The following is a 23,385-nucleotide window of genomic DNA, read 5'->3' as shown; positions in this document are numbered from 1 at the left end:
CAGAGCTATGTCCCTGCTTTCTAAGTACGGATAGCACCTACTCTCTCTTCCCCCAGCCACCACCGCCAGGCGTCATTATAACAATGCGATCGTGAGTCTCGACATGGATAGTATTCTTCCCACCAATATTGACTGTATGGTCCTCCCCAGTATCCTTATCCTTCGTGATCCAGAGATTCATTCCAGGCTCTGCATTCTCGCCCCCCTCTAGCCCATACGGCCGATGAACTCGGCGCTCAGACAAGATCGAGCAGTCCATGGGCGTCAGGAATTCAATCTCCCTGATCACGCCCTCTCCACCAGGATGCTGACCTTTCCCACCAGAGCCCGACCGCAGTGTGAACTGACGCAGTAAGGTCGGGTACCGTTTCTCCAGGATCTCAGGATCCGTGATCCGAGTGTTCGTCATGTGCACATGAATTCCAGACTCGCCGTCCCAGGTCGGTCCTGCGCCGCTGCCGCCGGCAATTGTCTCGTAGTAGCCGAATCCTGGGACCTCGCTGCCGTTCTCCGAGTCCTTCTTGGCGTTTTTGCCGAAGGTCAGGTTGTTGCAGCATCCTTGGGAAGCGGCGCAAGCGCGAAAGGCCTTGAATACGACATCTGTGACGCGTTGGGAAGTGACGACATTTCCACCGACAACGGCTGCGTTCTTTGTTGGTGATAGGAGACAGGATGGTGGGACCTTGATGTCGATAGGTGCCAGACAGCCTTGGTTCAGCGGCATGTCTGCATTTATCATGCAGCGAAGACAATAAATAATGGCTGAGTGGGTAATTGCGATTGGGGCGTTCCAGGCTCCGTAAACCTGGGGACCTGTGCCTTCGAAGTCAAACACAGCGGACCCATCTTCGCCGTTGATCGTGACTGTGAGTTTGATAGGAGTTCCATCATCCATGTAGTCCATGGCCTCTAGAGGCCTACCTTCGAAGCGGCGGTACAGGTCCTTTAGAAGGTTGCGGACTGCTGTCTCAGCTGTTTCCTGGATAGCGTACATGTATTTTTGGACAGTCTCGACCCCGTATTCAGCAAAGAGGGCTTGGATAAGGGTGATTCCTCGAGTGTTGGCGGCGATCTGAGCTTTGAGGTCAGAAATATTATCTGTGATACATCGCGCACCGGAACATCCGGGGTATTGTGCAGGCTTCTTGACCAGCAGCTCAATCATCCGTTCTTCGTCGAATTTCCTGTTGCTAACGACCTTGTCTCCTTCGATGGCGGCACCCTCCTGCCAGAGTTCAGTTGACTTCGGCGGCATGGATCCAGGGAGAATACCGCCAATGTCCGCATGGTGACCTCGGCTGGCGACGTAGAACATGATCTCGCTGCCGCCGGGCTTGTCGAATACGGGTGTGATTACCTATTTTGTTAGCAGGCTTCTGTAAGGTTATTTAGGATGCTCCTACAGTGATATCAGGCAAATGAGTCCCACCACAGCTAGGATGGTTGGCCACTAGAACATCGCCATCCTTCAATTTTCCCAACCACTTCTTGTGCTGATACCGAACAGCGAACTGCATAGACCCAAGATGGACAGGAACATGGGGCGCATTAGCCACCAATCCGCCATCAGGCGAGAACAGAGCGCAAGAAAAATCAAGTCGTTCTTTGATGTTTGTCGAAACAGCGGTCTTTTGCAGTGTCCGACCCATCTGCTCGGCGATTGACATGAACCGGTGGCCAAAGATACTGAGTTTAATTGTATCAATTCCGGAAGATGGCTTGTCTTCCGTCGACTTCGTTTCCTTCAAGTCAATAACGATACAAGTCTCTAGCACATTGGCCACTGCATTGGGAACAACAACAATTGTCTGCGTATTGTCTATGATGATAGCGGGCCCGTGGATACGGGAGTTCTTCTCGATATTGTCCAATTTGTACACCGGAGTATCAACCCGCCCTTTCTGTACGTCAAAGAATGTTTTTGTGATGAGATCAGGGGTGCTTGTGATATCGCGTATTTTGGCTTCCCGAAGCTGCACCAAGGGACTCTTCTCGTCTCTGACCTTCGATGCAGCGATCGTGCGGACACGGATATCATCCACCAGTATGGGTCTGTCAGAGTTGAATCCGAACTCACGGCGATGCCGCTCCCGGAACTGCTCAATGAAATCAGAGCCATCTTCTGGCTCCAAGATCATCAGACTGGTGTCAGAGCCGTCATAGCGCAGGTTCAGGTAGCGCTCGTGCCGGACCTGGTCTGATGAGAAGCCCTGCTCCTTCATGTCGTCTACTGCAGCCTCTGTCATTTCAGCTAGCTTCTTCTTAAGCTCTGCCTTGGAGGACTCGTATTGAGTGGAGAGCGGCTCTTGCGACTCTTTGACCACTTCCGCCAAGGCCAGACCGTACGCTGAGAGTACTGAAGAGAACTTGTGAATAATGATACGGGATATGCCCAGTGATGCTGCCACTGGGCAGGCATGTTGTCCTCCGGCACCGCCAAAAGACGCGAGGTGGTGGGTCGCTGTCTCGAAACCTCGAGCTTCAGTAAGGTTCCTGATCGGACGAGCCATCGACTCATCGGCAACCTTCAGGAAACCGAGCGCGACCTCTTCAGGTGTATACTCGGATTCACCTTTCTGCCTTCGCTCGGCATTGACAGTATCGGTTAACTCTTTGAACTTCTTCGTAGTGACCTCAAGATCAAGTGGTTGATCTTCATTCTCTCCAAATATATGAGGGAAGAACTCCGGTAGCAGACGGCCGAGGAAGAGATTTGCATCGGTCACCGTCAGTGGACCCCCTTTTCGGTAACAAGCAGGGCCAGGATGAGCGGACGCCGACTCCGGTCCGACGTAGAAGAGACCGTTGCGCCAGTTCAGAATTGAGCCACCACCCGCAGCAACAGTGTTTATATCCAGCTGAGGGGATTGGATCTGAACACCGGCTAGTTTAGACCCGAACACGTGCTCTAAGTGTCCGTCAAATCGCGAAACGTCTGTGGATGTGCCTCCCATATCAAAGCCGATCACCGGCGTCTTCTCCTCGGCATCCCAGCTGGTGGCGGCAAACCCGACAACACCAGCCGCAGGTCCGGACAGAATCGCCTTCAGTCCACTGAACTTGCGGAAGTCCACAAGACCTCCATCAGACTGCATGAATTCGAATCGGCAGGTATGCTGGTTGGCAAGGCCGCCCTCGAAACTGGAAGAGATGGAGTCGATGTAGGTCTTGATCACCGGCGTCAGGTAGGCATCGGCCGCAGCAGACATTCCTCGGGGCACGATCTTGATCATCGGCTGTAACCTGGACGACAAGGTAACCGAGAACCCCATTTCCTCTGCCAACTCCCCAATGAGTCGTTCGTGCTCGGGATACACATACGAATGTACCAAGGCCACGGACAAGGACTGATACCCTTTTTCTTTCAATCGCTCAAGTTCTGGACGGACCTTTTCAATATCAAGCTCCTTGACAACGCGGAACTTCTCGCCAGTGACGCCCTCTACGAGTCGCGCACCGGAGAAGCAGTCCTTGTCCGACGCCGGATGAACAGGTACGATTCGCTCGTCAATTTCCACTACAGCCTCGGGCAACATGCCTGGCCGCGCCATTGTCAGATCGAAAATATTAGGACGCGATTGGTCCCCGATCCGGAGCAGGTCACGAAATCCCTTCGTAGTGAGCAAGGCGGACCGCGCTCCCTTTCGTTCTAGCAAGGCGTTTGTGGCCACTGTTGTTCCCATTCGAAGGCTCTCAATAGGTCCAAGCTCTAATGGCTGTCCTCTCGGATGTGGTTTGCCTGTAACCAACTCCAGGATCTGGCGGACACCTTCTGTTGGCGCATCTTGGTAATGTGCGGGGTCGACGGAGAGCAGCTTGAGGATGATATCGGGACGACCAGGGACGACGGCGTGAACGTCGGTGAAGGTGCCTCCGCGGTCGATGGATATTGTGATTTTGCCGTTTTCAGCCATTGTCGGTTGCCTCCGCTGTCTCAAAAGATGGAATCTGGATCTTGACAGGACTTGGAGAACATGAGGGGTTCCTCAGCCAGGCTTAGTCATCGATGGGTCAAAATGACGACATCTGCCGCCTTTTGCTCTTTGGTTCCAGAGGATAAGGAGTACGTAAATAGAAAGAAAGTAAACAGGAAGTAAATAACCGGGAAGCAGTTCTAATAGTACATTCTATCTAGATTACACTAGTACTTGGTGTAACGGAGGTAAGGCTTCAGCTCGCGGACCTCGCCAAACTTCTTCTTTGCATCCTCCGTGGACACGGAAGGCGGGACGATCACGTCGTCACCAACCTGCCAGTCGATCGGGGTCGCGACGCCCTTCTTGTCAGCAGTCTGGAGAGAGTCAATAACACGGAGGACCTCGGCCGTGTTACGTCCAGTCGAAGCAGGGTAGCTCATGACAAGACGGATCTTCTTGGCGGGGTCGATAATGAAGACGGAGCGGATGGTGAAGGCGATGCCCTTCTCGGCGAGGTTGGCCAATTCTGACTCGTCAATCATATCGTACAACCAGGCAACCTTTCGATCCGCGTCGGCGATAATGGGGAACTGAACGTCGCTGCCGGTAACCTCGTTTATATCCTTGATCCAGTCACCGTGAGAGCCGAGGTCGTTGGCGCTCTGCCTGAATTAGTACAGCTACGCCAACTTGAAGTTGTGTGCATACCAATCCGATCATCTTGACGCCGCGCTTTGCGAATTCGCCCTTCAGCTTGGCGAAAGCACCGAGCTCAGTTGTGCAGACGGGTGTGAAATCGGCAGGGTGGGAGAAGAGGATAGTCCAGCAGCCGTCCATCCATTGGTGAAAGTCGATCTTGCCTTGAGTGGTAAGAGCCTCGAAATTGGGAGCTGCATGGCATTAGCAGGCGCAATCGATGCAGTAGGACGTTAGAGTCTGACCGGTCGAGCCGAGACGCAGGCGGGGTTGTTCGGGGGGCAGGGTGCCAATGAACCGGCGGGCGAGGGGCTGAGCGAGGGGTGCGGTGATGGGGGGCTTGGAACAAGGAACAGCCTTGAACAGCGTGTTCAAGGTGCGGAAGGTGGTGCGAGGGAAGAAGGAAGCCATTTTGATGAATTCACAACAATGAAGGATTCCAATGGCAATGGAAGCAGTGGAAGCAGAAAGTTGGTGGACGTGACGCCATGATTTGAACATTCTTGTCGACCGCCCGTCTCACCGCCTTTATTCAATATTTGTCCTTGACAATATTCTGGATAGCTCAGCCCTGCTTACGATTGTCACTGCTTATCATCCTAGAAGATGCCATTGTCAAAGCATGGTCGGGTTAAGCAAATGTCTAACATGGTATAATTATGTATGACCACTCAATATATATTCTTGGCAACTGTGTTCGAATGACTCATGCCCAAAACTCTCGAAGTGAATGAATAAACCAAAGATTACTTCGAGAACGTAGAGAAAATTATCGGCCACGCTAGAGGTTGACTGCATGGTTTAAAGGACATCACGCTAACAAGCGAAAACGAACCGGGCTAAGGCCTGTAGTGAAGACCCTTAAAACAAGCCACGCAAGCAAAAAAGCAAATTGGTTTTCTTGACAAATGCGAGGTGCAGAAGTACGAGTTGACAGCGCCTTGTGTTCTTGCGTGAATGCAGCCTGAGCTTGATAGGCTCGACGCCGGTGTCCCCGCTCGTATTCGGCAACTAGGCTAGACTATCTTGGCTGATCGTCATTTATAGTGCTTGAAAGCCTCAACCTTCAGCCCGTCTGCTTGGGCTTGGGGTTCGCAGCATAAATAGGAGACATGAGCTCTTTATCCCTTCTGATGAATTCACTTGTGCGAATACCCTATCAGATCATTTATTGCTCATTCAATCTGTTGCATGGCAACCATGGACCCCAGTGTCAGTCAGAACGGAGCTGTGGCCAACGACCCAAAACTGACTCTCCAATTGTATCGCCGCTGCTTTAAGGGCCGCAAGCAGCTCTTTGCAGAGTCGGATACGGCCGGAGCGAATTACTTTGTCACCAACCCTGTTCCGCACAAGCATAGCAGCAACTGGAAACCGATATTCTACCGCGGGGATAACCCCAAGTATACGTCGACGGCAACTGCTATCGGACGGGCACGCCGTTCGGCCATGTGGGGTACCTTTCGAGTCTGGCTAGGGGACGGCGTACAAGAAGTCCTCGACAATGAACGTCGGCGACGAGAGAAACGGAAAGCGGAAAGGAAGAACAAGTGGAGGAAGCGGTTCGGGAGAGAGGAGAAGCCGGTGGACGTTGAAGAGGAGAAAGACGTGCAAGGGAAAATGGTGATGTTTAGGATGCAGCGCACAGGGCTGTTCAGACGCAGTGTTGAGTGGGAGCTCGAAGGTGTGCGGTATCGCTGGTCGGGGACGAGGATGTTCGCCACTGGGTTCATGAAAGGCGTCAAGGGGTGGTCGCATAGCATGAAGGTGAGGTGGCTGCGATACTCAAGACAAGTTCTTATACTAATAATTGTATGGTATCAGCTTATTCGCATGTCTGACCACGCGCTCATTGCCTCCTTTGAGAAACGTGTACTTGGGTCTCGCAGATCGATCAAAACCGGTGGTCCTCCGAACAAGTCAAAGATGTTGCTAGGCAAATTGAGACTCTACAATTTCTCTGATGAGGCTGATAAGCAGGGCACGAAGACTGGGCACGACCGGTTGACCAACCTCGTAGCGCAAGTCGATGCTGCTAACACCAAGCGTTCCGATCTCAAGGACGAAGAACACCTGAATCCCGATGGGATTCACTCAGGTAGTCTCACTGAGGATGCGATTATCTTCACCTGCTGGATTGTCGTAGAGGCTGAGCATCGACTTCGATATAAGATTCCGGACTTTTTGGAGGAGGTTGCAGAGAATGTAGAAGGAGGTTAAGGACGAGATGGTGTTGACGTGATGTATCGATTGTTCTATAGCGATAGTCATAGCTTTTTTATAGTATTTAATCCATAGCACTTTGATAGTTTTTAATTTCAGAATGTTATTTCCATGATCAGTATTACATTTAGGGATACTGATAATGACGTGAAAGACAGTATGTGGAGGAAGGTGAAGGAACGCTTCGGGAGTCATAGGCAGTCGCTCGAGAGCACATAGTCCCCAACGGCGATCCCAGATCATATCACAGTAGCTATCGGTAAACGTCTTGATTCTAGAAAGAGTAGCACGCCTGGACGCCATTTTACCGCGAAGAATCACTGTCGGCGCAAGCGCTGGTATCTGGAATCCAATGGGCGGAATCCAGGACAAAGGAGAAGGGTAAATCGCGTTGATATAAACGTTTCGTCTTGCTGTTACCGCTGCAGAGCTGATTTGTGAGTTCGATACCGTAGGTGTAGCCCGGCGTTTGTGGAATTACTACTTGAACAGGCGAAGAAGGACGGGCTCCGCCATGGCCAGAAGCTGTTGATGGACATAGCGGCGATGTCTACGCACGCTTTCGGTCCACGCTGTCGAGGTCTTCCGGGCCGGCGTCGGCGAGTTTGATTCGAGTGGCGATGTATGCGATGATTTACGAGTAGACTGCTTTAAACGCCATATTGCAGCTCATCGGCTTCTCATATCCTTGCAATCGTTCGTTGAATCTCACGACATACAATGGTGGGGTCATTCAAGTGATAGGCGGTCATGCCGCAGTCAGTCTGATAAGGCAAAGAAAGTATCTCTGGATGTAAGCGGCTTGGAAATTCCTTTTCTGCGTCCATTATGCGTATTTCAAGTCGACCGTATCAGTTAGATGTTACCACGTGATCCTTATACCCTATCCCAGGGTCCATAGGCCTAGACCTCGAAATGCTGCCAGGAGCGGCAGAAACAAGTTTACCACTGATAATAGGTAGGAGCTTTGCAAAGTGATGGCTGGGCACACGATACTGAAGGCTCAGACTCAGCCGTCGGCGCATCCACACTTTCACAAGTCTCTGCAGACAATAAAATTAGGCTGGCATCAATGGTCTGCCATAATTTCATCTAACTATAATGCCTAAAAGCTAGATAGTGAGAGGCTACACGAACAATGTTGCATGCTGTTGTTACGTCAAGATTCTGTATAACTTCTTGGTCGATGGATAATATACCAGAGAACTCTACATTTCAACACTTTCTTGATCACTTTTTAGTCTACCTCCGATCAATACCGACTCTGAGCAGTGAGCAAAGAACTGGGGCACAATGGAGTTGTTTCGAGTTTGGTGCCGTTGACTAAGTACTAACTAACATAAAATGCCGCCTAAAGATCAGGATCCTCCATGTCAAGCATCATGTTCAGGTTCCAGAAGTTGGGGAGTGGTGACTGGCCACCGTCGCTGAGTGTAGATTCCGTTACCGACCAATCTTCGTAGTCGAACTCCACCCCGGTCGAGGCGAATGTGGTGCGTACAGCATGCCGCTGATGTAGCTCTTGATTCTTGTCCCATCTTACTTCTCTAAGTTTTGGAAATCTACCCTCTAAGGAAGCTTCCGCCTGCCCAAGCAAGCTTTTTTCTAGGCGAGGAAACTCGTTTCCCATATACCCAGCAAAGTGTAGCGACTCAATGTGGGGGGAAGAAGCTTGACTAGGAGTTGAGGGCCTTCCTCAAGAGACCCTCCCCGAAACCTTGTATGGAATTCAGCAGCCGTCAAGATCGGAGCCAGTTTTGAGTCGAGAATAATGCTCTTAAATGCTCGAATGTGAACAATATCATAGACGCCGAGCAGTCCCGCAGGAAGTAGCTTGGCAAGAATATCAAGCTGACGGAAACTGACAGAGGCTGGTAGAAAGGCTGGGTTTAGGAAATTCACAGGGTTGATGTCGAAGCCGTCCAGCTGAACGGAGATGTTGTTCTTCTCAAGGTGGGGGCTACAGCTCCGTTAGCCAGGCGCCGTTGCCGCAAGCGAGGCCAGCAATCTTCAAGGGCTGCGATGAGGCTGTCACGGCCTTGTCTACGACCGGTTCCAGGGGAAAGCCGATAGTGTTTTGAAAGAGGAAGTGCTGCAAGTGCAATCGAGCAGAGGTCCTGAAGTTCCTTCCTGGAGCAACCCAGTACTTGGACGCGTGGTGAGCATCGGCGTTCGAAGGAGCGGTAGACATTTCGACAGGGATCAATTCTTCCTCCTCGTAGCAGACAAAGTTTAAGAAGCAAACTTGGAGCGAGCAGATGCTTGCAGAAGCAGTCAGCTTGGGTATCTTGAAGATAGCAAATTGACTTTCAAACCCAACGCAAAACAGAGATCTCTACCGTAAACCAGTCACTAGTCACGTCACCCTAACTGGTTCTTGCTGCAAGGAAAGGAAGGGGTTCAGAGAATGTGAGGTCTTTAACGCCGTCAGCAGTAAGCAAATGAGTCCGTTATGCAAACAGAGAATTTGGCGGAGGGTCGTAGTACCACTTCTCTCTGGTCCTCCTAGGGCGGAGGCTTGGAAACTATATCAGGAAAGACTGGCTTTGAATTTACTCGTTGTTACTCGTTGTACCATCATCTGGATAGGGGTATCTTTATAAATGCGTTGTGTGGACGGCGATATCGGAACACAGGGCCCGTAGAATCACATTAGAGAGTGAGCAACCCACAGGATAACAAATGAGGTCAGATGCTTGAGATCAGGCAAGCAATATCTTGTCAGGTTACGTCGACTTGTTTGATCCAGCCATTCTCGTCTCCCAGAAAGACTAATCGAACACAGTTGGATTCTTCATGAACCGCGGATGATATGACTTCGACCATCCAAGTATCTCGAAGGTTATCTGACTTGCGAACGGACCTTCGAATTGCATACTACTAGTCTAAATATGATATGGTCTAAACATGCCCGATATTCATCTCAAACGCAAAGTAACGCTCTTCTGCTGGCACCCTGTATCTGTCAATTTGTCTCTTGTCCGCCATCAACAATTTTTACTCCCACTGGGCGAGCACTCCTGATCTGAGTAAAGTAGTCATAGTATAACACTGCCTCACATACGCGAAGGCCGACTCGGCTCTCTCCGAATGGCTAGTCCATAGTCATATGGGCATCATGTGAGATAAGCAGGATATAATGTCCTTCTCACTCTAAATGCGGGGTAGGCGGATACTACTATCTGAAGATATCAGAGAAATGACACTTTTCGGACATCTCATAAAGAGATATTGTTTTCTTCAGAGAAAAAAAATATAGACAGTCCTCCCCATTGGATTTCAAGCTGGTCAGTTTCGTCATCCTTAGAATTCCACTGCCGCCGAAAAAAGTGGAAGAGAGGTCTCATCGCTTGCTGAGCAATCATTTTAGTTGGCAATCATTTCAGCATGGACCACGTGCGATCTCAATTATTCTATCGCTGCTTTTCCACAACGAGCTGGAAAATTACAATTTAAAAGGTATTGCGGAGGTCATCCGACATTATCTGGAACGAAGCTCCTTCGCGAATTCCAAAAACATCAGATAAAAGAAAACACACAACCTACATCATTAGTTTCTGTCACAAATCGTCTCCTTGAAGCGGTAAACTGTGCTCTAGCAAAATACTACCTCTCTGATGAACTCCCAGAAACAATTTGGGTTGCCATTATTCGAGTGCCGGGTGGTGAAAACTACAACAGACCCCATCATGCTAAGAAGCTTGCGCAACAAAGTCACATACAGAATGCCGATCTCTTCAAGTACGACTATTCATTCGAGTGGGAGATCCCTCTGGAATACGTGGAGCATCGCGTGTCAGTTAGAACACTACTTAACCGGGATATTGAGGAGTTGTTTGGCTTACAACATTTCGCCAATGACTTCCCATGCTTCGGATACATGCAAGAGACCTTGGTATGTAATATTCTTGAGTCCCACCTATACGTGGCAGGACGCTGGCTAGGGAGCTTGGCCCAGGCCTTTGGCGCCAGAACATGCACCTACGAACTCGCATTTCAGATCCTACGAACCATTTTGGGCGGTGGCCGTATCGATGAAGATGGGCAGTTTGTCCGCTTTGGTATGTTAGGAATGAATGAGGTTCTTGAATTTATTGATATATGTGTCATTGAACACGAGATTCGCGAGCAGCTTAATCAGTATCCTGGTATTTAGTACACGGGCTCAAAAGTACACTCACATTGTCACAATATTATGGCTTTATACTGATGGACAAGACAAAGTCCATGTGGGAAATAAGTAGACCTTGCGGCATTGGCATAGTCAACATGGCATATGTTCGTGTCGCGACTTTAGCACCATCTAAATAAACTGTTAGGTAGGTGAGTAATGAAGTACCTCTCAATTCTAAAGTGTTATTTGATTACTGACATGTGTCATGAACATCGCTCACATTTCTTAGGTTGTCTGTCACCCGAAGGTGTAGTTAAACGTCGAGACTTCAGATAGTCTGTATTGGACACCAATATATTGCTTACTGCAGGCTACTGTAAGATGCTCTGTTTTTCTCCTTTAATTCTATTTGATAACTCGTGAGAGTTCATTCACCTTCTAAGCCATCTCCTGATTTCTAGTGTGCTTTGCATAAGAATATACCACCAGATTGACTAAACTGCTGACAATGGCAAAAAGTGAGTTAAGTCAGTTAGCATAAGGAAATCTTCCTTTACTACCATCTTGCTTTCTTGTTTGTCATAACTCCTATTCAAACGGCAGGATGAGCTGGAGTATTACCTTTACCATTTCTGAAAGGACACTTCACTGCATCTACTGGTTGAAAGTGGCTGGTCTTGTGCTGAAGTTAGGCTTTCCAGACTATATAGATAATAATTTAATACCTCTGCTTTCATCATAAACAAGGTTTTAGCAGCTGTCAAATTTCAAGATGAGAAAGGGAGCTATTCTGTGCGAAGTTGCAAGAATCTTGTTAAATTCAAGACTTGCTGTACATCTACTTACCAGAATACAAGCACATCCCAAGGATATGCAAGACTTGTTCAATTGTACTGGGTCTGTTCAGGAGGTTAGGAGGCGAGATTTCTCAAGCCATGCAGACCATGTGACTCAGCCAACTCAACCTCATCCTGGAGCAATGGATTAACATTCACAATTGAAGCCAAACCATTCTATTCAAACTTTGTGGGAATTGGATCTTAGAAGTAATGATCAAGGACAGGTTACGCTATGAACAACACAAGAAGACAGTTTTCAAGTGATTGAAGACTAAAACATCCCCTTCTCACATCAGGCACCATCTGCAGGGTGGCTCCTCCTGACCGTGCTGGAGTTCTCCTTCAGCTAAGTTAACGTTCCTCCGCAACTGACCAATGGCTCTGTCAAGGCGTTTCTGCATCAAGAGATGACGGCAAGTAATAATAAGGGCTCAGATAAGGGTCAAGGGATATACCTGCGAGGCCAAGTCAGAGTAGCTCAAGCGAGGGTCTAAAGGACTTATAACGCAAGACTCCTCTTCGACAACTGTACTAATATATCTGCGATTTCTTCTCTTTCAACAGCCAACATACTAGTGAAAAGTTCCGGTCTTTGACAAATTAAAGAATCAAAAGTGATGCGAGCATTCCATACGTGCGACAATATAGGTGCGAGTACGCTTGTAGCTATTTCGAGTAATTACACTGGCCTTTGCTGGCTCCGAAAATCATCTGATAATCAACTTCGCCGTCTAAACGATACTCGGCGTCTACAGTTGTGTAATGCTGCCTGGTACCCCACTGTGCTCGGCGAATCAAATAAAAATAAATATGAAACAGATACGAAGTAAAATGACTCATATCCTTCGTATCAAACTCTCAGCACGAGACTCCTGACGTAATATGGTAACTTAAACCTATCTATAAAAAACCATCACCTTTCTTACTCCTTCTCCACAGGCTTCACCTAACCTCTGTCGACCTGACCCTCTCAACCCTCCCAAGTGTTAGAAACAATGTCCCAAAAAATAGCAATCCCCGGCGGCACAGGCACAATCGGCTCCTCTCTCGTGTCAGCGCTTCACGACAGCCCAAAATACATTCCGATCATCCTCTCCCGAGCAACATCAGCAAACCCGCCGAACACAACCTCTATCTATACTACCTCTTTTCATCCAGAAAAACATATTGGAACTAAAACAGAAATCCGCTACGTAGACTACACCTCCGTCGAATCTCTAACAGCGTCTCTATTCGACATCCACACCGTCGTGAGCACGCTCCTCATTCCCGGTCCCGAAATAGTGACCTACCAATTAAACCTCTTATCCGCGGCAATAGCAGCAGGATGTAAGCGGTTTGCGCCGTCAGAGTTTGCACTTCCCCAGCATTCTCATGGAGATGTTGATGTCGACCATGGGAAGATCATTGTCTGGGATAAGGTCAAGGAAGCTGTTGCAAAGGGGGAAATCGATGGCGCCGCATTTCCATGTGGGATGTTCATGAATTATCTTGCTATTGGCGCTCCAAGAGAGCTCGAGGGAAGAGCAGGGTTCAGGGAAGGGGAGTTGATTTTTCATCTTCGTGGTCAGCACCAGAATCATGAACGTCGCGATAATGGCGATGGAGACGGGGGATGGATTGAGGTCCCTTTATCGGACGAAGGCGAGTATCCCAAGCTTACGATGACTGATATCCGGGACGTTGGCCGGTTTATAGTCGCCGCATTGGGGGTGGAGGAGCCTTGGGGCGGAAGGGAGTTGGGAATGGTTGGAGATACGAGATCGTTTCGTGAGGTTATTGCGTTGATTGAAAGGATTTTGGGAAAGAAAGTTCAAGTTAGGACGGTTAGCAGACGGGACCTGCAGGAGAGGCTGGATGGGCTTGACAAGGAAGATATTCTAGGCAGAATTGATGTTCAGTATATGATGGTTTGTGGGAAGGGACGGTCTGTCGTTGAGGGAAGCTTGAATAAGCTTTGCCCAGAGGTGAGGCCTACGACGATTGGAGAGTTTCTAGAGAGGTATTGGGCGTGATTTTCCTCTAGTAGAAAAAATGCGTAGTATGAGCTCTGTATTACAGGTGTACATAGCCGCTTGTAGCTTCAAAACGGAAGCACAGACTAGGAGGCTGCGTTGGCGATGATGGCAAGTATGTGCAACCGAAGACATAAGTTGTGGTGCTATCAATGACGGTAAAAACAGCTTAATCTACGCACCTTATACCAGACTTGCTTCTCTTCTTTGATTGATTAAACCGCACTGAGCAGTAGAGGCTCTAATCTCTGGGTTACTCCGCTGAATCCCTATCTGTTAACACTTTGGTTACTAACTCTACTCTCCATGCACACATATTAGAGTACTGTCACGAGCGATTTCAGCACCTGGAGCTGTCCAGCGCACGTCGCCAGTGCCTTTTGGCAACTGTAAGAATGCTTTGTATTAGGCTATCAATGCAATGTTCGGGCTCACATCGCAGAACCCAGCCATGGAGAAAGAACTTGATCTCACCAAAGAGCAGTAAAGCGAAGAAAATAGCGATAGTTTTATCTTCAGCAGAATATGACTTTTTCTACATTTTTATTCTATATTAGCATTCCAAGTTCAGAGTATGGACGCCGAGTTCAATAATAACCATGAACCGTTTCTACCAAATTGACAACTGCATCGTCCCTTTCGCAGCTTGTGTGGATGCAGCTAGGCGTGACCGTCTTCAATACTTTCAAAATTGATTCACATCTACCCATGCGTGTGCTTTATCGATTATTTGGGGCCGGCGCCTAGCATTCAGACCGTGGATGGCACTGGTCGATTCGACTGCGAAACGTACGTGTCCAGAATGCGCGGCTTACACGGAAGCGGAGAAACTTCCTCACATTAGTGTTGTGTACTCTTATAGAACATTAGGAAAAAGCATTGCAGATATTTTAGTGGCAGCGATCAATGCTTTTCCCTCGCTGCACTGTTACCTTCAGCTTTCTCATTGTGGTGGGCCGGTCAGGAATGTCGTCCCAGTGCCACAGCTTTTGGTTCTCAACACTGAGGTGCTTGGCCTCGCATTCAAGATAAAACATATATTTCTAATAGAGCCGTTCAATATGTATACGGCGTTGCAAGGGAGCACCTCGGTCAGACCCACAAGACGCAGCGTAGCGATCAAAGCGTTCGGCCCGAACGGGCCGCACCGTGTGGATGTTAAGCAAGGCATGATCCACATGATCCGCTGGCCTACGCTTGCCCAGTTCAAAATTCCGCCAGCTGTCATTCCTACCACAGGGATAAATTGTAGCGGAAAGGACTCTTGCACCAGCATCTGGTGGCAAGCCCCTGGTACTGTAGGCTCTACTCAATTTACACCAACCTCCGCTAGCTATGCAGGAACAATACCGATTTAAGCTACACGCATATTCACTAGGCGTTTGCGGAAGTCGACTCGTCAGACTAGAGCGTTAAGATCGTTGACACGTAGAAGCAGTGGGAAGACTTCATAAGCCTGGAAAATATAAAGAGGATTATATCCTTTGGAGGCTTGGGCTATTCAACCGAGCCAGAGACATACAATATACTTGGTGAGGCCATGAGTCCACCGAATCGCAAAACCTTTGCAACAAACGTAGCTGCTTTTCGTTGCAGAACACGAGCTTGATGGTGTGGATTTTGATTGGGAATATCCAGGGGTATGTCTACCTCCAGTAATAGGGCAAGATGAGGATTACTGGCTGAGCTCCGTACGAATTGCCCTCAAATTCTAGGCCACTGGCATACCAGGGACCCCACCGGGCCTTGAAACCGACGGCCCAAAAGTTCCTTATCTTCATGCGCGGGCAGCTGGCCAAAAAAAAGTCTTTATCCATTGCTGCACCGGCTTCATACTGGTATCTCAAGGCTTTTCCTATTGCTCAGATGGCTAAGCATCTCGATTACACTGTGTTCATGACCTATGATCTCCACGGTGAGGTGGGCTTGTTGCCCTAAACGTCTACACAATCCTTGATGATCCAGAGAATGGCCCCCTGGCGATCTTTAGTTTGATCTTGAGGCCACTGGCGCTTATAGATGTTGTCAAGGTTGGCCAGGCTGCGAGAGCCCGTAGGGAGATGCCACCCAGCGATGTCGCAAAGCTGGGCGATACGCTCACCGCTCAATTGAACATTATTTCAAAGCTTAAGGATAGGTGTACCATATAAACGGGCATTTGCAGTGGGCTTTGCGCCTAGAGTGGACAGAACAAAAATGGAAAACAAAGTTTCCATTAATGCCATATATAACTATAACTAGACGTATATGGAATCAATTATCAAACAGTATAAAGCAGCCCAGATTATTCATCTCTTTTCCCACACATTCCTCCGACCTTAACCCTATGAAGATGCTTTCTACGTGATTCCCGGCCATTCCACCCACCCTGGTTGATTTGCCACCTCAAAGTACTTAGCGAACCTGAAGCCATTCGCAACCAAAACCTTCGTTAAATTAATCAAAAAAGTATTTCGACGATTAGGACAATGAATTCTAGTGTAGCGATGTTATTACATTCAGAGCACCAGTCTGTGAAGAAAACTTCAACTAAGGACTTGCTAATGTATTAAACAAAAATTTCGTGAAATCCAGCCCTAAACTACAGGTCTCTATACAGGTAAAATTAAAAAACCTTATCCAGCTAGCAACTGTTCTTAGTAGCGCGAAACTGATTTGTTGGACCACCTAACTCAATGTTCTTTTCCTTTTTTTTGACTACTTTTAATTACTACTTGACATCGGAGAAGATGACAAGCAACAGCCAACAGGCGTTGTTGGACTCCAGAACCACCAAGTTGCTATTGCAATCTGGGGAGCAGGGCGGGAGTAATTCAAGGAAGCAGATTAGAGAATATTATACAGAAACGGCTACTGGGCTTATATTTCTGAGTTATTCCTCACATCTAGCACTTTACTCCTGGCTTAATGTTGCTTCTTTGGATATCACAACCTACTCTTGTCTGCAGCATTCTATGTTATATTTCTTATCCTCCATTGATGAGGCTTCTGCCCTGTCGTACTGATACAACCGATAAGCAATATTTAAATAGGTGCTCGATCTCTTGCCATTTGAGTCTTTAAATAATTTCGTCTGTTCAGCAGATACAATTCTTTATGACTCGTTGAATTCTAAGATCCTTAGTCGTAAGATATTGATAGTTTCCCCGCAGGCGGCCCGAAGTAGTTGCAACAGGGTCCCCCTCTAAGCCCGCTAACCGTCGCTGCCCACAGGTTCTCCCTTTTCCAAGGTTCCCTGCCGTTTACCTAATTTTGCCCTTGTCGAGAAAGCCTAATGCATTCACCGAATACGCTGATTCAGCCCTTCAAATAGCCATGATGACCTAGGCCTTGACGTCACCATGATCCCACGACCTCAGCGGCACTGGCATACAAATTACTTGCTCGAATCTTTTATGCCTTTCCAAGTGAGCTAAATCGAGATATAACGGATCATGTTTGGAAACAGTAACACATACAACCCCAACACTGATATCCCAGATCTTTCTGGGAAGGTGTACGTCGTCACCGGAGGGAGCGCCGGCATCGGCTTCGGTATTTGCGCCCACCTCCTCCAGCACAACCCGGCCGCTCTCTATCTCCTCGGCAAGAAGGAGGAGCACATTCAGGAAGCCACTGAGGGTCTCAAGAAGTACGGCGACACCTCCAAAGTCCACTCGGTGCAGATCGAGCTCGAAGATCTAAAGCAGACTGACCAGGTCGCCAAAGAGCTGGCCTCGAAGCTCGACCGGCTCGACGGCCTCATCTGCAATGCGGGCCTGGGCGTTGGAGTCTTTAACCTGACCAAAGACGGCATCGACAGCCATATGCAAGTCAACCACATCTCTCAGTTCCACTTATCCCGCATCCTGCTTCCGCTGCTCCAGAAGACGCCGAACTCTCGTCTGGTGCTGCAGTCGTCTGAACTGCACCGCGCAATCAGCGACGTCAAGTTTGCATCTCTCGAAGAGCTCAATACGGATATTGGACCAACCAAGCTGTACAACCGCACCAAACTCGCGATGGTCTTATATATCCGAGCGCTGGCTGAGCGCAAAGGAAAGGGCCAGCTTGGATTCGATCCAAAGACAGATACTGGGCCCTGGATGAACGCGACTCACCCTGGTGCTGTCAGTACTGACCAGCAGAAGCAGGCGGAGGACGCATACGGCGTCCTTGGAAAGGTTGGTGTCGCGATTGTCAGGCCGTTTATGAAGGATCCTGTCGATCAGGGCTGCAGACCCGCGCTTTTTGCCGCTACAGGAGAGGACGTCGTCAAGGACGCCATTCAGGGACAATACGTAAGTTTCTAACTACTAGCCCTCGAATAGAGCCGTGTACTGATTGAAAATTTCAGATTGTGCCCGATCGTAGTCCCACCAGTCCGTCTAGTGAAGCCCAGAACCACGAGCTCCAGGAGAATCTGTGGAAGTTGACTGAGAAGGTATTAGTGGACAAATTGGGCTCGGTGCCCTATGAGACTCAATACGTTTAGTTATTTGTTCACTTTTCGTCGTAGCATGGTTTATAACTCATAAGGCCGAAAAAATAATCTCCATGCCTGATCATTCCTTTTGTCTAAGCGGAGGAAGCTACAGATGCATCAAAAACCAAGTCACAGGCAGCTAATAATAAGTCTTGGACTCAGAATTTATCTACATGCTTTGGAAAACTTCCCGCCCATACACTATATAACTTTACCTGCTCTGGCAAAGGGGTTCATACTTAGTTAAAATGACGATTCATGATGCTCCTGCCAAGTTAGTTTTATAGTTATTTTTCTCTGATAATACTTAGGTTAAATCGTCACAGCGATAGCTCAGGGCACTTTAAATAGACTTAGTAATGTTTAGATTATGATAAGTAATAAGAACTTCATCTTGACGACAAACTCGGGCAGATGATACATTTTGCTGGAATGATTTGCATCGACTAAACGGTGCAGCACTTAGTTCTCGGGTCTATGCTTAGGATTACGATTATAAGCTCCAGAAAGGTCGTTTGATGTCTCACTAGCTTGCCGCCTATAGATATCTATCTCGATGTCCAGTTCCAGAAGCTCGCCCTGCAGCTGGTAACGAATGAATGAGCCTGGTTGATGAGAATGAGGAACAGGGGATGGTTGAGGTGTATGATATGGTCTATTTAAGTATTTCGCAATAGTCTTGACTAAGCTGACAGACAGCCGATAAAGAGACTCTTTGCTCGGCTAGAAGCTTGACGGAAACCTCGACTACGCAGTTCATGACGGCCGCGCTGGCAACATAAGTGCCCTGGGAGACCTAAGGCGTGAGGGGAAGGACAAGACGCGGAAGAGGGAGAACCTTTGGAGATTACCCGCGAAGATTAGCAACTGCATTCTGCGCGCCGCAATTACTCCATCAGACCGCGATGGCAGCCCGCTGTGGTTCAATGGCTGATTACTGCCAACCATACGAGCAGGAGAACTGGGCCCTGGCGAACTTTGAGGTCTTCTTTCAAGTGTCGCACGCGCCATGGCATTGATAAGATTGCTGTTTGACATCAGAGTGCCTGGGCAAGTTTACTGAATTTAAGTTTACTGAATTTAAGCGAGAGAGGCTGGACCTGATGGTTGCAACGCGACTGAATGTCGGTGCCTGGATGTCGGTGCCTGGAATAAGACGAGACCATGAGTCAGACAATCAATCTATAATATACTCTACTATTACTCCGCCTCTAGGCCTCCGCATTTTCTAAATAAGGCTATAAATCAATCCTCCTCTCATTAAACTTCCATAAACTTCAAACCTCACAAGCTTCCACCATCAGAGGCTCTTCAAACCACCCTTACTCCAAGACCACCGCAATGTCCAGCATCAACATCCCGTCCCTCCTCCGCCCTATCCTTGCCCTAAACGGCTGGACCCTGATAATGGAAATCTGGATGTACGCAACCCGCATCCCAGCCATCTCCCAGATGCGCACCCCAATCGACAACACTACCACTCGCGAGGAGATGAATCGCAACATTCCTGCCCCGGTCCGCTGGAAGGCAGACAACTTCTCCAACCTCCTCGAGCAGCCGACGCAGTTTTACGCCGTTACGCTCGCTCTGGCGATTGCGCATCGCGGTGTGGATGATCCTACGGACCTTAAGTTGGCTTGGCTGTATGTGGGGTTGAGGGTGTTGCATAGTCTTGTGCATGTTACCGTTAATAGGATTCCAGTGCGCTTCGCGGTTTTCGTGGCCAGTAGTGCGGTGCTGGGAGTATTGACGGCCAGGGGGTTGATGTTGGTTTTCTGAAGGAGGGTTTCAAGTACTTCCAGCGCTATTTATGTATGTTTGCTACCTAGTATTCATAGGTATAGAGAACCGGGGCCCTGCCAAACCGCCTCAGGGGGACATTGCTTGCGAATTAGGCCTTCCAATATTTTCTGAGTGTCCGCCCCGAGATAGCTTGAAATTTGCGTCACGCTCCCATTGGACTCGCTTACCTGCAGTATCTTTGCTGTTACTATCAGTGTTTCTATTAAATACCATCTAGGCTTTAGTTGCGCGGTACCAGGTGAATTACCTAGGCCATCATTGTTGTCATTCGGCCATGCTAATGGCATAATAAGAATGATACCTGATAAAAACTACCTCCTGTGGAATTCCAACACAAATTCCACGTCACGTATTTGGCTATCAATCAACGTTCTAAAGGAATCGTGAATCAGCAGTGGCGAGTTTGGACCAACGCTCTTTGGTCTCGATATTAGTAAGGGCTACTAGTGGGATATATAAATCTGTCAGATTCACCATTGGAGAATCATTATACCGATGGTCGTTGGACAGTGAGGAATGTTTGGTTGAGCCCTCAGGCTCTAACTGGTACTTGACTTGGGCTCTGCTAAGTCAGCGTTCAATCTGTTAAAACAAGCTTGAATAGCAAGGACCTGTATCCGCATGCAAGCCTTTGCCGTCAGAGCGTCGGTTTGGCGACTGCGAGATTATCAAGCTCCACCTGAAGTTGATGAAGCCCATTCAGTTTCGCTTCATATCTGATATTGCTGATTGTAGCTCATTCTTCGTCTTTATTCATTTTGTACCTCGTCCTAAGTGCTGACTTGACCTCTCAGTTACGCTACTCGTTCTCCAGGCTGTCGAGCTTTCACAGGACGATAAAAATCTTGTAAATTAAGAATCTTAGCTATTAGACTTGCACTTGCACCTGGATTAGAGCCACTGTGGGCTGAGAGCAGCATACACAGTGGCTTAGCTTGATTTCTAGCCTGGCTGATCTACTTGAAGCTGTGTGTTTTTAACCTGTAAGTTGGCCATCCTCAGCTCTTCTCTTCACCAATTGACTTTCCACCAAAACAGAACAAGACTGAGAAGATATAGTGTTGGTACATAGAGCTGGATGCCCTGACCCATATCCTCAACCATGTTTATGTTCCTTTTTAGCTCGGTTCGCTGTGGAAGGTGGCGAGGATGGTATTCATCCTGCCCATAAGTCGCGTTCAGTGTGACATTCTCAGGGACAAACCCATCCTCCAGTCGGATCCACGTCACCACCTCGTCTTTGATGGTATTCTGCTTCAGAAGAATCTGTCTAGCACCTCGGGCCAGGCTACCGTACCCGCCGTAGCCGGTGTGGCGGCCATAGCACACATTGAGGCCGGCGCTGCTCGACGCAGCACTCGGACTCTTCCACTTGAAGCACCTTGAACTAGTGAGAAGTCGTTTTACCTCTGAAGAGGCAGAAGCACGATACGTACCAGTCGTTATCATGGTCATGCCCGCTAAATGTAGCCAGCATACCTTCTGTGGCGGACAACGCCGCCATGAATTTCACATCGTGACCTGTCTTGCCGTCGTAGCCGCGGCCTTGCCACCAGACCTTCTCACCGTTGATTCCAGGCTGTCTGCTTGCATCGACTCCGGGTTTAACCTGAAACTCGTACGTCGCAGTGATGGGTATATGAAAGAACGCAAGCGATGGGACCGCTTTGTTATACTTGTGAGTGAGGTTGGCGTTTGTGTCTATGAACCACTGAACAACCTTTGGTAAGGAGCCAGTCAGTCAGTCAGTCATTTGAGACAAAGAGGTAAAATAGCGTACGTACTGAGTCATCCACCCAGTCGTGAGGCTGAGATCCGCCCCTACTATCAAAGAACCACAGAAGCAACTCAGGAACATCTGAAGTCTCGGCCGTGAACACCTCCAGGTAATAATTTGAGATACCCGCTTGCGCGTCCCGCGGCCCCATATTCCTCGTGAGACTATAATCCGGGTACGTCCTGCTCTCATAGTCCAACAGTTCCCTCGATCTAGCAAAGCGCTCGTTATCGTGGTTTCCGTATGTGACGGCCCACGGCAAGCCAAGCCCATGAATCGGCGCGAGAACCTGATCCAGATACCGCGTCGCATTGTCAGATGTGGTGCCGTAGCCAGAAATCAAGTCGCCATTAAGGACGACCAGTTGGGTAGAGGCTTCATGCTCCAGGACCTTGCGGACTACTCCGGCGGTTCTTAAGTCTTGCGTAGCGCCCTGAGCGGTATTTTCGTACTCTGCGAAATGCAAGTCTGAGAAGACCGTTATTTGAAAAGTTCCTTCCTTGGAGAAGCGGAGACTGTGTGCGTTCATTTTGCAGCAGCTGTGCAAGAAGATAAAATTGGGCTTGGAATGGACGGACTGGAAGGGTCCCGTTTCGCCGTTAAGGCTTATCGCAAGGCGGTTCAACAGAGACCAATGCTGTTAAGGAAGGACCAGCCTCTACAGTCTTTTATGGGAAAGTGCTGGCTTTATCAACAATGGATTAGGCAAGTGCAGATACACTTTAAACCTACTGGACAGACAGATTATATGCTAGCAAGCGCATCGCTACAAACATTGCTGGTAGGACAATGCATTACAGCCCCTCTACCATCTGCCTATCACTGTAAAGCACAAATAATCACATACCTCTCCCAAACTCAACTTGATTCCGGGCATTAGAGCATTAGGCCGGCTCTTTAGCTCCGAATTACACCAGCTGTACAATGGACTTGGTCACACATGACATACAAAAGGCCCGAGAGTGATATACAGTCATGAAAGCCGGTCAATCTGGGCTTGTCGTGTCGGTTTCGCGATGCGCAGATTGTGGCGTGACTTCAATAGAGCGCGTATTTACCCACCCCCGCATGCCCGCGCTTTGGCGACGCTAATAGCCGGCGTGGAGGGAAGTTTCTACATTATGTCCTTTTGGCGTAGGCCGGGCTTGTTCTTCGATGTGTATCGTTTGCTAGCCCTGGAGAAAGGTACCCTATTTGATGGGACGTATATTGAAGACTATCACAGCCCCGCTTGACTTCATCAAATTCCATCCTACATTGGCTCGGGGAGGCCGACGATGCTGTGGTCCTCTTGAGAATGGAACTGGATGCTTGATGTGGAAGCTGATGGTAAGGCAAAGAGTCGGTTTAATTTATGCGCAGCACTAGCTGAGGGAAGTTTTTCCGCAGGCTCGCCCGGCCACTGCATGATTGGTGACTCAGACTTAGGGCTGACAGCCCAGCCCTGTGCCCTGCATTCTTTTGTTGTTCTCTGCAAGTCAAGCCGAGCTTCTAAACAATTATGGGAGCGCTCCATAAACCAAGGAGCAGCAAACT

General features: G+C 48.7%; 8 protein-coding genes across 8 annotated transcripts; 4 read left to right on the top strand and 4 right to left on the bottom strand.

Annotated features, from left to right (window-relative positions):
• Positions 1 to 37: 37 nt before the first annotated feature.
• On the bottom strand, positions 38 to 3,914 carry BDW70DRAFT_155451 (5-oxoprolinase; the record flags this gene model as incomplete). Its single annotated transcript, XM_073740033.1, has 2 exons — positions 38 to 1,357; positions 1,404 to 3,914. 2 exons carry the CDS (start codon positions 3,912 to 3,914, stop codon positions 38 to 40), a joined length of 3,831 nt encoding a protein of 1,276 aa, XP_073600606.1.
• A 99-nt stretch (positions 3,915 to 4,013) lies between these two features.
• On the bottom strand, positions 4,014 to 5,054 carry BDW70DRAFT_38357 (peroxiredoxin). The gene is made up of 3 exons (XM_073743887.1): positions 4,859 to 5,054; positions 4,626 to 4,807; positions 4,014 to 4,579 (listed from the first exon to the last, which is right to left on the bottom strand). Exons 1-3 carry the CDS (start codon positions 5,022 to 5,024, stop codon positions 4,142 to 4,144), a joined length of 786 nt encoding a protein of 261 aa, XP_073600605.1. The 5' UTR covers positions 5,025 to 5,054; the 3' UTR covers positions 4,014 to 4,141.
• Positions 5,055 to 5,686: 632 nt separating this feature from the next.
• On the top strand, positions 5,687 to 6,900 carry BDW70DRAFT_38354 (uncharacterized protein). Its single transcript, XM_073743886.1, has 2 exons — positions 5,687 to 6,380; positions 6,438 to 6,900. The coding sequence occupies exons 1-2, from the start codon at positions 5,805 to 5,807 to the stop codon at positions 6,831 to 6,833; spliced, it is 972 nt and encodes a 323-aa protein (XP_073600604.1). The 5' UTR covers positions 5,687 to 5,804; the 3' UTR covers positions 6,834 to 6,900.
• Positions 6,901 to 8,127: 1,227 nt separating this feature from the next.
• BDW70DRAFT_38343 (uncharacterized protein) lies at positions 8,128 to 8,631 on the bottom strand. Its single transcript, XM_073743885.1, has one exon. It carries the CDS (start codon positions 8,464 to 8,466, stop codon positions 8,188 to 8,190), a length of 279 nt encoding a protein of 92 aa, XP_073600603.1. The 5' UTR covers positions 8,467 to 8,631; the 3' UTR covers positions 8,128 to 8,187.
• Positions 8,632 to 12,739: 4,108 nt separating this feature from the next.
• Positions 12,740 to 14,011, top strand: BDW70DRAFT_126696 (aromatic alcohol reductase). Its single transcript, XM_073735128.1, has one exon. The coding sequence runs from the start codon at positions 12,785 to 12,787 to the stop codon at positions 13,802 to 13,804; it is 1,020 nt and encodes a 339-aa protein (XP_073600602.1). The 5' UTR covers positions 12,740 to 12,784; the 3' UTR covers positions 13,805 to 14,011.
• A 3,227-nt stretch (positions 14,012 to 17,238) lies between these two features.
• On the top strand, positions 17,239 to 18,278 carry BDW70DRAFT_146764 (SDR family oxidoreductase; the record flags this gene model as incomplete). Its single annotated transcript, XM_073738620.1, has 2 exons — positions 17,239 to 18,084; positions 18,141 to 18,278. 2 exons carry the CDS (start codon positions 17,239 to 17,241, stop codon positions 18,276 to 18,278), a joined length of 984 nt encoding a protein of 327 aa, XP_073600601.1.
• A 1,278-nt stretch (positions 18,279 to 19,556) lies between these two features.
• Positions 19,557 to 20,497, top strand: BDW70DRAFT_126694 (MAPEG family protein). Its single transcript, XM_073735127.1, has 2 exons — positions 19,557 to 20,310; positions 20,366 to 20,497. The coding sequence occupies exon 1, from the start codon at positions 19,611 to 19,613 to the stop codon at positions 20,046 to 20,048; it is 438 nt and encodes a 145-aa protein (XP_073600600.1). The 5' UTR covers positions 19,557 to 19,610; the 3' UTR covers positions 20,049 to 20,310; positions 20,366 to 20,497.
• A 586-nt stretch (positions 20,498 to 21,083) lies between these two features.
• On the bottom strand, positions 21,084 to 22,531 carry BDW70DRAFT_167590 (metallophosphoesterase family protein; the record flags this gene model as incomplete). The annotated part of the gene is made up of 3 exons (XM_073742270.1): positions 21,857 to 22,531; positions 21,509 to 21,783; positions 21,084 to 21,459 (listed from the first exon to the last, which is right to left on the bottom strand). The coding sequence occupies exons 1-3, from the start codon at positions 22,376 to 22,378 to the stop codon at positions 21,084 to 21,086; spliced, it is 1,173 nt and encodes a 390-aa protein (XP_073600599.1). The 5' UTR covers positions 22,379 to 22,531.
• Positions 22,532 to 23,385: the final 854 nt, after the last annotated feature.

This window comes from Aspergillus foveolatus, assembly GCF_047715535.1.
Source record: "Aspergillus foveolatus strain CBS 279.81 unplaced genomic scaffold BDW70scaffold_2, whole genome shotgun sequence".
Lineage (NCBI taxonomy): Eukaryota > Fungi > Ascomycota > Eurotiomycetes > Eurotiales > Aspergillaceae > Aspergillus > Aspergillus foveolatus.
This window is presented reverse-complemented; position numbering and strand designations above follow the sequence as displayed.

Excerpts from the sequence above, each read along its gene's own strand:
- BDW70DRAFT_126696 (XM_073735128.1), top strand. The coding sequence starts at position 12,785 with ATGTCCCAAAAAATAGCAATCCCCGGCGGCACAGGCACAATCGGCTCC.
- BDW70DRAFT_38357 (XM_073743887.1), bottom strand. The coding sequence starts at position 5,024 with ATGGCTTCCTTCTTCCCTCGCACCACCTTCCGCACCTTGAACACGCTG. Across the intron at positions 4,808-4,858 it reads CCTGCGTCTCGGCTCGACCG|CTCCCAATTTCGAGGCTCTT; the intron begins GTCAGACTCTAA and ends AATGCCATGCAG. Across the intron at positions 4,580-4,625 it reads GCGTCAAGATGATCGGATTG|AGCGCCAACGACCTCGGCTC; the intron begins GTATGCACACAA and ends TAATTCAGGCAG.
- BDW70DRAFT_38354 (XM_073743886.1), top strand. The coding sequence starts at position 5,805 with ATGGCAACCATGGACCCCAGTGTCAGTCAGAACGGAGCTGTGGCCAAC. Across the intron at positions 6,381-6,437 it reads GGTGGTCGCATAGCATGAAG|CTTATTCGCATGTCTGACCA; the intron begins GTGAGGTGGCTG and ends GTATGGTATCAG.
- BDW70DRAFT_126694 (XM_073735127.1), top strand. The coding sequence starts at position 19,611 with ATGTCCAGCATCAACATCCCGTCCCTCCTCCGCCCTATCCTTGCCCTA.
- BDW70DRAFT_38343 (XM_073743885.1), bottom strand. The coding sequence starts at position 8,466 with ATGGGAAACGAGTTTCCTCGCCTAGAAAAAAGCTTGCTTGGGCAGGCG.